General features: G+C 40.4%; 3 protein-coding genes across 5 annotated transcripts; all 3 read right to left on the bottom strand.

Annotated features, from left to right (window-relative positions):
- Positions 1-1,152: 1,152 nt before the first annotated feature.
- LOC129601978 (ethanolamine kinase 2-like) lies at positions 1,153-3,483 on the bottom strand. Of its 3 annotated transcripts, none has more exons than XM_055500902.1 (3): positions 3,388-3,483; positions 2,530-2,959; positions 1,153-1,951 (listed from the first exon to the last, which is right to left on the bottom strand). In XM_055500902.1, the coding sequence occupies exons 2-3, from the start codon at positions 2,956-2,958 to the stop codon at positions 1,298-1,300; spliced, it is 1,083 nt and encodes a 360-aa protein (XP_055356877.1). In that variant the 5' UTR covers position 2,959; positions 3,388-3,483; the 3' UTR covers positions 1,153-1,297. The 3 variants fall into 3 exon arrangements, with proteins under 3 accessions (XP_055356877.1, XP_055356876.1, XP_055356875.1); XM_055500901.1 differs by having other exon boundaries at positions 3,298-3,404; XM_055500900.1 differs by lacking the exon at positions 3,388-3,483 and having other exon boundaries at positions 2,530-3,253.
- Positions 3,484-3,899: 416 nt separating this feature from the next.
- LOC129601982 (uncharacterized) lies at positions 3,900-6,165 on the bottom strand. The gene is made up of 6 exons (XM_055500906.1): positions 5,966-6,165; positions 5,727-5,869; positions 5,476-5,565; positions 4,836-5,214; positions 4,332-4,599; positions 3,900-4,250 (listed from the first exon to the last, which is right to left on the bottom strand). The coding sequence occupies exons 1-6, from the start codon at positions 6,011-6,013 to the stop codon at positions 3,919-3,921; spliced, it is 1,260 nt and encodes a 419-aa protein (XP_055356881.1). The 5' UTR covers positions 6,014-6,165; the 3' UTR covers positions 3,900-3,918.
- Positions 6,166-8,006: 1,841 nt separating this feature from the next.
- LOC129601979 (uncharacterized) lies at positions 8,007-12,182 on the bottom strand. Its single transcript, XM_055500903.1, has 7 exons — positions 12,132-12,182; positions 11,648-11,954; positions 11,232-11,517; positions 10,538-11,126; positions 9,237-9,379; positions 8,322-8,676; positions 8,007-8,163 (listed from the first exon to the last, which is right to left on the bottom strand). The coding sequence occupies exons 2-4, from the start codon at positions 11,903-11,905 to the stop codon at positions 10,786-10,788; spliced, it is 885 nt and encodes a 294-aa protein (XP_055356878.1). The 5' UTR covers positions 11,906-11,954; positions 12,132-12,182; the 3' UTR covers positions 8,007-8,163; positions 8,322-8,676; positions 9,237-9,379; positions 10,538-10,785.
- Between the last annotated feature and the right edge of the window lie 133 nt (positions 12,183-12,315).

The following is a 12,315-nucleotide window of genomic DNA, read 5'->3' as shown; positions in this document are numbered from 1 at the left end:
TATTGCAATAGAAACACTAAATACATATGGTTTGTAAACTTACCACAAAAAATATAAAACAAGCTGCAGCTGTATGATAAATCATTGTTGATAAGATGTGCAGGTAATGGGATGCACCCCAGAAAGGAGAAACAGTACCGATCTCCAATTAACCACTACTCTGCTATTTTAGAGCACTGATCCGTAGAAGTAAACCGTGTGCAAGGTTAAGGGAATAAAATTTACTCATTCAAAAGATGTACAACTAAAAAATAAACGGTAATGCCCCATGTTCATATCGGAAGTGGACCTCCATGCGTACGCCGCATCAACGTGACAATATATCTCGGAAACCGCGTTTACATAACTAATGATCATCCAAATCAGACTACGGTATTCCAAACGCGTTTTTTCGGCAATCTATTACACAAATTCTGATGTAACATTTTTCAGGATCTCCTTGCATGCGGGGAAGTGATTCAGGTGCAGAATGACATGGATCTGCAAACACTTTGGTGTTAACCTTTAGCACCCATTACTTTACACAGATGCCATGTACCAGCTTATTAAACTTGAACATGTTGTAGATAACTGAGAACTTACTGAAACCGAAACACTGGTACCTCGTTGCAGTGCACAATCGCATATAACAATATCATCGACCTACCGACCATCGACCTAATACTGACGTACTGCTCGGCATTCTAGTATTCTAGAATAAGGCGTAAGCGATCTCCCGTAATTTTAGTATGGCCCGCAATTGGTATTTTTTTACTCCTGCCCGCGCAAGACTGACCACCTGTGATACCGTCACAAAAAAGAGTTTTACATACACCCAATAGTTCTGACACTCACAGCGCCGCAGGAACAGAAGGATTTTTTACAATTTTTAAACGCTTTTGTAATTCGTTTGTCGGGGAGGCTTGGTTGTAGCTGCCGACTATTGTTGATTTACCCAAATACTGATATAATATAGGACGTATTGTACGTATTCTATTTTTGTTATTACAGTACGTAGCATGGTTTGGTTTCTCCTGCGCACAACAACACATAAGCCCTCGTGTGTATACGTATTTTGCCCTTGGAGAACATTCTCTTTTTGGAAATTAATTTGTAAAACCATTTATTCTATTGCTGAAATTTAATCAGCCAATTATCACCATTCAACGGAAACCAAAAACTTTTTTACTACTGTTTGCACTCCAATAGAACTATTGAGAAAGCATTCAGGTTTAACGTGTATCATACAACAAAATAAAACACCATGATCCGTTAACAACCTTGACTTAAAACTTTAACGGATGCAGCATACAAAGTATTAAAATAGTACTGCTTTCCGCTTCTGATATTCATCCAACCGTTTCTTGCCATATGTAAGATAATCAAACTCAATACTGGATGACTCCGCCTGCTGGAAGCTCCAGATAATCCAGAACAGATGCGCCACCAGGGCGAACCGGTTGACCGTCAAATACATTCGTTCCACTTCCTCCTCGCCCACCACATCCCCCTCCCGTCCGTGGGCATGATGCCAGCATTGCAGATAATATCGCAACCAGACCATCTGCACTTCCCGGCTGGGATACCGACTGTAATCCACATCATCCACGCCACACCATTCGTTGAAGTGATTGCCAATATCGTACGCTTGATAGTTGAGACCGGCGTACTCGAAGTCGATAAAGCGGATCTGGTCAGCGTCCTCGTCGTACAGGATGTTGCGGTAGAAAAGGTCATTGTGGCAGAAGACTTCCGGGGAGACGTTGCTCTCGTGGACGGTCAGCTCCGTCTGCAGGAAATTAATTTCGGCTTCGAAGTATTTGTGATTCGGGAAATCCAGCGAGCGAAATGTGTTTTCAGTGGTCGGATCGCTGAATGTTTTGGGAGATTGCCGCAGCATGGTGTGAAGTTTGTCGAAGAGGGAAGTGTGTGGATGGGATCCCTTATGGCGGTAAATGCAGTGCAAATGCACCTAAAAATAGCAAAGTGATGAATCATAAAGGAAATATAAAAAGCGAACTGATGACTCATAATTTAAAGTGATAATGATGATTCGTATAGGAACTTTAAAGCATATAGGAAATTTAAACCGAAAGAAAAGCGAGATTTAAAGTGCATGTGTTTGCATAAGTAATGTTATAGCACAACAGTTGTGTATCTTCATTAATAAGTATTGCGCAGGCGCACTAATCTTATTGTGGCAATATTTATATACATTGTGCATTTCCTTAATTTAATACCGCCACAGTAAAGTTAATACGTCGGTGCAATACTCATAAAAAATTTTTAATAATCTGTTAATAATAAAAAGTCTAAATAGGGTATCTGTTAATAGTAAGTGCGCTTTTGGCGTATTATGCATAGAACGCAACGACTCGAAATCAGCAAGTAAGAAAATGTACAACTTATTTGCTAATTTAGATCTGTTGCGCTAAGTGCATAATACAGTGCGCAACATTTCAAAAACACTTTTTTAAAACTAATTTTGAGTGCATTTGTTATTTCAATTTTTTTATTAAAAACATTTTGCTCGTATATTTGTTCGTTTACCATTTTCTCAATGACGAGCTTGCTGATGTGTGGATCGGCCGTCATTTCCTGCTCCAGCGCTTCCCCTTTGACATACTCATAACACATGCCATTTCCAAACACACCGTACACCTCTCCGCAGATCTTCCTTTCAGACAGGATCTGCAGCGTGCGCAGCTCGGCCTTGCGGTCAATGTTCTTCTCGGTGTCCTCTCCGTGGATTCGGATCAGAATTTTCTCCAGCGGATCCTCGTCAAAATATATCACCACGAGTTTATTCGTGTACCCACCCGTGACATCTTCGATTTTCAGTCGCTCACTTTCCAGTCGCTCAAACCAATCCGGGCGGAAATGCTGGAGAATGGTGCGTACCGATGCTTCCGGATCGTAGTGATCAAAGTCGAATGATGTGCGCGGAAGAGTGGCCATCTTCACTTCGTGAAGAGCCATTCTGTTACAGTGAAAAATATATTAGTGGTGTTGTAGATGTTTTCGGTTAATTTCGGTAGCACAAATAAGCACCATATGAGAGCTTAATCACATATACTGCAAACGCATGCGTTTTTGCGTGCATATTCTGTGTGACTGAAGCTATAGCGTGTGCAGCAGGATACTTGTCTGTGTAATAACTAATAACAAAAGACCGGTTTTTAAAAGGAAATTGTCACGGTAGTATGCCAAATCTTAGAAGAATAGCTTACTAATGTTTTACTCAGCCTTCGTTTAACAATCTTGTGATACTGTATTTGTAAGTACTAGTGCCGTACACGGCGTACAGACTGTACTCACTGCTTAGCGCAATCGCTGATGTTTCGCAGAAAATTTTCGCAATAAGAGATATTTTTGCACTTCGCAATGGAGTCTCGTATTCACACGTACCGCGGATGATGTGTTTTTGGTTTGTGTATAGTTGAGCAGACGGTTTTGTATGTAGCAGAAACAAGTTGTCAGTGAGAAGTGAGAACTTCTTAAAGGTACCGCGGATTAGAGCACTGCCGATAAAAGTAAAAAGCTAAACGCTTACAACCTTGAATGTACGGACTTTAGCCCTAATTTAAAAAAAAGATAGATATCGCTGCCGCTTAAGTAACCACTCGCATTAGAGAGACTGAGAATTCAGAGTTGAGATAAATATCTAATATTTGAAACTGCCGACAAGTGTAAACGTAATCTTCGGTTGAAATCACTAAAGCTTAAGAGATGCTATTGATTTTATCGACAACACCAAGTTCAGATGTACATACTATTATTATTTACAAAACAAACTTGTCTAGAAATACGTCAGAAGCATTAAAAACTCATGAATTATCAATACACAGTCAGCTAAAACTCTTGGAAAGGTCAATAACGAATAACATAAAAAAATCGTTGCGGGTATGTATAAACCTAAGACGTATATAGTTGTCTTTGTTATGCTGTCATGTCCTGAATTGTAGATTCGTATGCTGCTTTCATAGTCTGGTAGCAGTCCGATCCCGGAGTTCGTCGGCAGGCCGGTAAGGTGTTATTCCATGGCGCATAGTAGACGAACTGTCTTGGATCGAAGCAGAAGGGCTTCACCGCATTAGCGAGGGCTTCGTCAATCTTCCGCTTCTCGTTCGCACCCATGTCCTCTGGTTTTCGGCGTGTGTAGGTGTATAAAAAGGGATCAGCGCATATTCCGTCGTAGCCGTACTTATTACAAGAATGATAAAAGGCGTAAGCTCCATAATCCATTGCCAACACGATGGAGTTATCGATACCTTCGCGAAACAAAAAATGTTTATTCTACTGTACCATCAAGATTAGTGGGCATGAAATTGCTGCAAAAGTTTTTTACTAACCAGCTGGAAACGTTATCGATCCACTATCAAAATATGGACCAATCTGTCGTCCATCCACAGTAAAGTGGCAAACTTCTTGTAAGTTTTGGCAAGTGCCATTATCTCTGTCGATGTAATATTGCTCTTGAGTCATTACCGCGCACGGAATTTCGGTTGTTGGAAAGTAACATTTTCCCAGATTTGTGTAGTAATTGATTACATTTTGGGACAATTTATCCTGTGTGGCGTTTATATACCAAACGTTGTAGCCATACCAGACTCCCGCAATCTACAACACACACCCAAAAATTCAATTTCAATAACAAAAAAAAATGTGAAAGATATGGATAAATGACACAATCCAAAGATTTTGCCAGTTTTTAAAAGTTTTTATGTTTATTGTATTAATATTTTTGAAGTTCATATATATTTTTTTGTTTTATGTATATATCTTTATATATTGTTTTGCTGTCAACTTGCTTTTACCATAGGTACCATAGGACAAATGTTAACAAAGGGTCACACCTTAGCTGGATCGATGTACAGCCCGCGAGGTGCATTGGGGATTCCACATTTGTAATAAGGCTTGGGAGCACCGTACGGATAGTTGTCCAGGCCGACATATGAAGGGTTATAGTTGGTTTGGTTAGCGTATTTCGGCGGAGCATAGGCAGCGTACGGTTGGGGTCCATAGTTGACCGGTGGCTGATTGTAGACCGGCGCGGCTGGTTTGTAGTAACTGCTGTAAGGAGGTTGGTTGTACGAAGGTGCATAGGCCGGCTGCGGAGGTTGTGGAGCGGCATACTGCGCTGGTGCTGGAGCGTAGGCAGGAGCGTAAGCTGGGGCGGCGGGATAGGATGCGGGTTGGGAGTATGCAGGTTTCCCTTCATCCGCATAAAATCCGCTGTAAAGAACATCATATGTATACCGTCGCAACTCATTAACTCAACTGTGTCTGACTAGTTTTCAAAAAATTGTCTAATTTGTTAGGCACTCCATCTTCGCCGCGGTTACGCAATCGGTGGACATAGTTTGCTAACAAAAAATATTAGTATTCCCTACGTGGGTACAAGTGCTGGTGCATATATCACAGGCAGACATCACTGTATTGCACTAAAATAATAATTAATAATATTGTTTGCATGCCGGATTAAAAAATTTATACCTGGTATTGCGATGCAGTGCGTTCGGATAAGGTGACTGGTTTGGGTATGTACCACCGGGCTGGTAGTTTCCTTTTGGCGCACCATATGAGCTACCGGTAAGTAATAGAAAGAAACATTAAAATTAGGCATATTATGAGTTGACTTTTAAAACTTCACAGTTGAGAGTGGCCTCTTTTGGGTGAGATCACAACACATTTTAATTGTACAACAACAATTTTTCTTGTATTTCATCGTTCATGCATACTCGTACTTGTAGTTAATCCCTGGTGACTGGGCTGGATAACCGCCATACGGTTTGGCTTGATAATCTGTGGGCGGTGCAGGTGAATAATATGGCGGTTTCCCGTGATTTTGGACTTCGTTTTGAGCACACACATGTCCTACTGCCAATACCTACAGAATATTAAGATTACGGTATTTCCTTAATAACTGTTGCCTAATTATTTTAACGCAGTTTTCTCCCGCAAAACTATGAAAAGGAGGACTTACTGCAAACAGTGCGAAGCTCACAAACAGGGCTTTCCTTCGCGCGAACATCGTCTTTGCGAGTATTGTAATTATTTCTTAAACTAACTAAAAAACAATTTTCTGAGGTACAACAACACGGTATAAAGGAAGAAAAATACCCGCTAATTCTGTATGGTCGCTAATTGGGTAATTAGCTTGCGACCATAGTTGTGGGTGTTAAATTCACCAATAAACAAATGATAATGTCACTTTATTACAATCAGTGCAGCCCTTTTTGCTGCTTTCAAAGTTACCCTCGTAGAAAATAATTTTACGTAATCGTAACAGGCTTTGTTTGAAAAAAATTGTTGGCAGCTATTCTTGGAGAGTATTGCGACTTCCTAAATAAAAAACAATTGGTCATCGTTTTGGATTGTAAAATTTGATGAAAGCAGATGATAATATACTACTACGTCGACTATATTTTTTACCACGTGATTTAGTACAAAATGTGCATTACCAATAATGGTATTATTGGTACACCAAGTTTTGCAGTTTTGAAAATTGGTTTGCTTATATTTAAGTATAAATACAGCCCAAAACTTAATCTCCCGCCTTTTTTCTTTGCATCTTATCGTATTTTGTAGTTTCTGTTTCATCAACGACATGAAGTATGAAGTGCATGGGAATAAATGGTGGGGAATTTTTAGCTATATATGCAAGCAAAGGTGACAGGTCGAAGTGTAATTACATAAGTCTGCGTACAGCCAGTTAACTTCCTTATAAAAACTACTGCAGTATTCTAGATCTACAGTTGTGTCTGCATAGGGTAATCAAACATACTTCTACGGAATTAACAAGCAGAAGAGTAATATTTTCGAGAAACTGCTAACCGTTGTCAGTATTTCAGCCGTATTCACAAAACTCCATGAGATACTGTATCTGCGGCAAAAATACAGCCAGTTGACACTACCAGCTGGCATCATCTGCGCGCTACACCGTGCATACGCAGAAAAAATGTGTATCCAGACGATGCTTACATTTTGCAATAAAAAACTGCCCATAGCAAACTGTCAGTTAAAGATTCATTTGTGCTAATGTCGATTGTGGATGTGGATATTTTTTGTGGATATTTTCATAGTTTTGTAGCTGTTGGGTTCCGGTATTCGGGACATGTCGCTCAGGTATCCTCCCAGGGTGATTGGAATCGAAGCAGAACGGTTGCGCCGCATTGCATGATTCATCAAAAATTTGACCATTAATAGCGCTGTTACTTACAAAACGGCGAAACATAGTCTACCAATAAGTAACTAATTTGTGGATTTTATGCGATATTTTACTGATGTCTTTGTGTAGCTTCCACGATAATTATTTACAAAGTTCCCCTGTCGTAAAAATAAAGATTGTACAGGAATTAATGATCGAATTCGTATTGGAACACTGGAAAGATCAACAGCTGGATAAACCGGGACTTGCAATATAATTGTATTAGTTGTATAATGTATTGTCACTGCTGTGAGAAGATCCACTACTTGCACGGTTATGCGTAACTTCTTTACAGTCATCTTTTTCATGTTCTCATATCTTGAACTGTGGATTCGTAAGCTGCTTTCATAGTTTGCTAGCACTCCGGTCCAGGTGTTCGAGGGCATGCCGGTAGGTATTATTCCACGGACCGTAGTAGACGAACTGTCTGATCGAAGCAGAACGGCTTCACCGCATTAGCAATACCTTCATCAATACTTCGCTTCTCACCTCATGTCCTCTGGTTTACGGCGTGTATAAGAGTACAAAAGGGATCAGCGCATATTCCGTCGTAGCCGTACTTATTACACGAAAGGTAGAATGCGTAAGAATCATATTCCATCGCCAATACGATAGAGTTATCGATACCTTCGCGAAACAAAAAAATGAATATTATAACCCTAGTAGAAAAGGGGCATAGCGTTGTTGGGAATTTTGGTCGATACTAACCGGCCGGAAAAGTTGCTACTCCGCTGTCGAAGTACGGACCAATCTGTCGTCCATCCACGGTAAAGTGGCACACTTGTGCGTTGGCACGTGCCATTAAATCTGTCGATATAAGATTGTTCCTGGGTCATCACTACGCAAGGGATGTCGGTTGTGGGAAAGTAACACTTTCCAAGATTTGTGTAGTAATTGATAACATTTTTTGTCATCGGCATGTCCTTTGTGGCGTTTATAAACCAAATGCTGTAGCCATACCAGATTCCCGCAATCTGTAACAAACAACCAGCGATTCAATAACATAGCACAAACCTGGGAAAATGCGTAATCGACATAATGCATAAATAGCAATATCAGATTTTTCTGACAAAAAATTATGTTCTGTATGCCATCAACCAATAAATATCCATACCGAGCCAAAAGGTCATACCTTGGCTGGATCAATGTACAGTCCGCGAGGTGCATTAGGGATTCCACACTTGTAATACGGCTTGGCGGCACCGTACGGATACGTGTCCAAGCCAACAAATGAAGGGTTATATTTGGTCTGGTTAGCGTATTTCGTTGGAGCATACGGTTGAGGTCCATAGTTGACCGGTGACTGATTGTAGACCGGCGCGGGTGGTTTGGTATAACTGCTGTAGAAAGGTTGGTTGTAAGGCGGTGCATAGTACGGCTGCGTAGGTTGTTGGGGGGCAGCATACTGTGCTAGACCGTAGGCTGGGGCGGCGGGATAGGAAGCCTGTTGGGAATAATCAGGACGGCCTTCGCCCGGATAAACTCCGCTGTAATAGGTAAAAACAATACACCGTAAACCACTAATAATTATTAATAAGCTCTCTCGCAGTACTCGTAGCAGTTGTAAGCTGCAGTTGTTTTTGTCCAGTTTTGGAAAAATAAAAATTATTTATGTTTTTCAACTAGACGTTGTTTTGTAAATTAATGAACTTATTCGAGAACAAAATTTTAGATTCTTTACTCAAGCGGTTTATTCATATAGCGTGCTGCATATCAAAATACTATGATTATTAGTATTTACATGCTTGAATTATAGAAAATTCAACATGGTATAATGCTCTGAAGTGCATCCAGATAAGGCATGAATATGTACCACCGGGCCGATGATTTCCTTTTTGCGTTCCATATGGGTTAATTAACAATAAGTCAGAAGTAAACAGATAGATATTATGAAAATATAACATATTATGATTTATGAAATTATATATGATTATCACGTCTTATAAAACTCCAGTTAGAGGGTTATGTATTATTCAAAAATTTAATACAGTCTGCAACTGAATTTCGATACAATAATAACTTGTTGGCAGTATTAATTAGCACATACTTGTAGTTATTCACTGGTGGCTGGGCTGAATAGCCTCCGTATGGTTTGGCTTGATAATCTGTTGCCGGTGCAGGTGAATAATATGGCGGTTTTCCATAATTTTGGGCATCGTTTTGAGCACACACACTTCCTGGCGCCAATACCTAAAAATAGTGAAACGTGTAACAACATTTCGCCGATAAATGCTGTTTAATTACAGAACTTTTATACAACTTTCTCGTTCCAGAAATGGTGGTTATACATTAGCGAAATACTAGACAGTGCAGACAAGGGTTGTCCATAATTATTTAAACTTTTCAGGTTAAAGCAAAAATGGAACAGCATGACGTGAATAAGTTTGGTTGATACATTAAATTCATATTTCATATACTGTGTCTGTAAGTACGACTGTAGAAGACTTACGGCAAATAAAGCGAAACTCAGTACTTTGCTAAATTTAGCCAACATCATCTTCGCGAGCACTATAATTTAACTGTTGGTGGGAAGAGATTTTCCGAGATATACCTATGCAATCTAAAAGAAGAAATTAACCGCTAATTTTATGTGGGCGCTACCCGGGTACTTAATTAGCCTGCCACCACAGTTTGTTGGTGTTACTTTTCCCAAATAAACTATTTGTGGAGTTGCATACTGCAGTCACTGCATCCGTTTCGCGGTATTCTCGAAGTCACGCTGATCATGAGGGAAAAAAATTTACGTAATCGAAACGAATCCAGTTTGGAAAAAAAATTGTTGGCAACTATTGTTGGCGAGTATGTATCGGGACTTTTTTAACAGGGCAATTGAACATCATTCCGAATAATACAATTTGATTAAGGTAAGAAAGTTATGCAGAACAAAATGTAACAGCATATACGAGTATAACAGCATCTGTAAATATAACAGCATCTGATAAGCTTTGCACATCAAAACTGTACATATGCATAATGTATTGTATGAGTCGCGGTTTCTTCCGCTAATTCTGCAGAATAATACGCTGGAGTTTTCCTTTGAACCCAGACATAGATATGTTCGCGTTTGTTTGACTATTTAACTGCATAACATTTCGGAAACTTTTCGTGTTTTGTAAAGACTAAATGTTGATAATTTAGTACCAGTATAGAGTAACCTATTTTGCAATTAGAAAAATAAAATAGACAATCGGCGCATTGTAACCGAACAGACTCGATAGTGCTAGAAATAAAACAAAAACTTTATAGCAAGATAATGAAAACAGTTATTAAATGTCATTTAGTCTTGGCTTACCTGCGCTGCCATGTCAAGAAGAATGTTTTACGTAGTTATTACTGCTATTAAAATACCTGAAATTAACAGATCACTGGGAATTAGCGATTCTCCAAGTAAAAGTTTAATGACTCCCAGGTTCCACTATGTTAGCGGTGTTTCTAGAACGATACGAATTAATATGTATCTGCGGCAAAATACGTCGACATGACTTTAACAGCTCACAATAAAATTTTTCATTGCCCGTGCGTAAACATAGTGAGAATCGCGTTTCCCGTACGTACTCGTATTTCCCAAAACTTGAAAAAAAAATTAAAATTATCGGCTAAGTATTCAGTGTGCTAATCTCAATTGTGGATGCGTACGCCGCTTTCATAGTTTGGTAGCAGTCGGATCCCGGCGTTCGTGGGCACGCCGCCAAGGTGTCATTCCATGGTCCATAGTAAATGAACTGTCGGGGATCGAAGCAGAACGGCTTGACCGCATTACTAACGGCTTCGTCGATTCTCCGCTTTTCTTCGGCGCTGATCTGATTGGGTTTACGGCGGGTGTAGGTGTACAAGTAGGGGTCAGCGCACAGTCTGGAACGGGAACTGTATTTGCTGCAGGAATGGTAGACAGCGTAGGATTCGTAATCCATAGCCAGTACGATGGAATTATCCAAACCTGGAGGTCAAAGACACAACTTCATATACTTACTGTATACTTTGCTGACAAAGCGATTAAAAACGGATACTGCAGTCGCTTGCACTAATCTATATATATACTGACCGGCAGGAATTGCAAGGCCGGCTGCGCGCCTATCGAAATACGGACCAGTCTGTCGTCCGTCCTCGGTGAAGTGGGATACTTCGTGGAATCCTTGGCATGTTCCACTGATTCTATCGGTGTACGTCTGCTCCTGAGTCATGACCACACAGGGGATATCTGTTGTAGGGAAGTGACATGTAGCCAGATTTGTGTAGTAATTAATGACGTTCAGATGATCCTTCGATTGTGGCACATCCTGGGTAGCGTTTATAAACCAAGAGTTATACCCGTACCAAATTCCCGCGATCTAAAAGCCATCACAGTTATTGTATATTACAGCACGAATGCTTTAAGGGAAAGGTCACGTTGTCTGACATTAATTTCTCACTGTCGTAATATGTATAACATAATTGTTCTAAAAGTTCAAACTTAACTACCTTGAAGGGATCAACTCGCAGTCCGCGAACTGCATTGGGAAATCCGCACTGATCATAAGGCCTGTTTGTACCGTACGGAGAAGTGTCCAGACCAACGGACGCCGGATAAGGGACTGCGTAATTTGGCGGTGCATACGGTTGTGGCCCATGATTGACCGGTGGCTGATTGTAAACCGGCGAGGCTGGTTTGGAATAGTTGTTGTATGAAGGTTGGTTATAGGGAGGTGCGTTGTACGGCGGAAAAGCAGGATAGCTCATCGGTGGTGAAGGACCGGGATAGGAAGCGTCTTGGGTATAACCATACTTGCTGTCGTCACAATAAAATTGATGAGTTTTTCTCAGGAATCTTTGTCCCGGAAGCTGGCTTATATGTATGCATGAACTTACAGTGGACAGAGGACTTTACCCAGTATCGCATCATAAAGCATTCACTGCTTTCATTTATATATCGCTTATTAATTAGTTTAGAAGCTGGACCATATACCTTCCATACTGGCTCGCTGGGATAATCCTTGGACGGAAATGGATTATTGTAATACGGGGTTGTGGATAATTTCGACCGTCAGTTTGAGCTTTCACGTTTCTGACCACTGCCACCTAGAATTGTATTAATCTAGGTATAAATAGCGCGAGTGTACTTGTAACGTGTAACTGGTGAAGTCTACGAT

The sequence above is a fragment of the Paramacrobiotus metropolitanus genome, unplaced genomic scaffold, assembly GCF_019649055.1.
Source record: "Paramacrobiotus metropolitanus isolate TYO unplaced genomic scaffold, Prichtersi_v1.0 Parri_scaffold0000307, whole genome shotgun sequence".
NCBI lineage: Eukaryota > Metazoa > Tardigrada > Eutardigrada > Parachela > Macrobiotidae > Paramacrobiotus > Paramacrobiotus metropolitanus.
The sequence above is the reverse complement of the archived record's forward strand: the minus strand, read 5'-3'. Positions and strand labels throughout refer to the sequence as shown.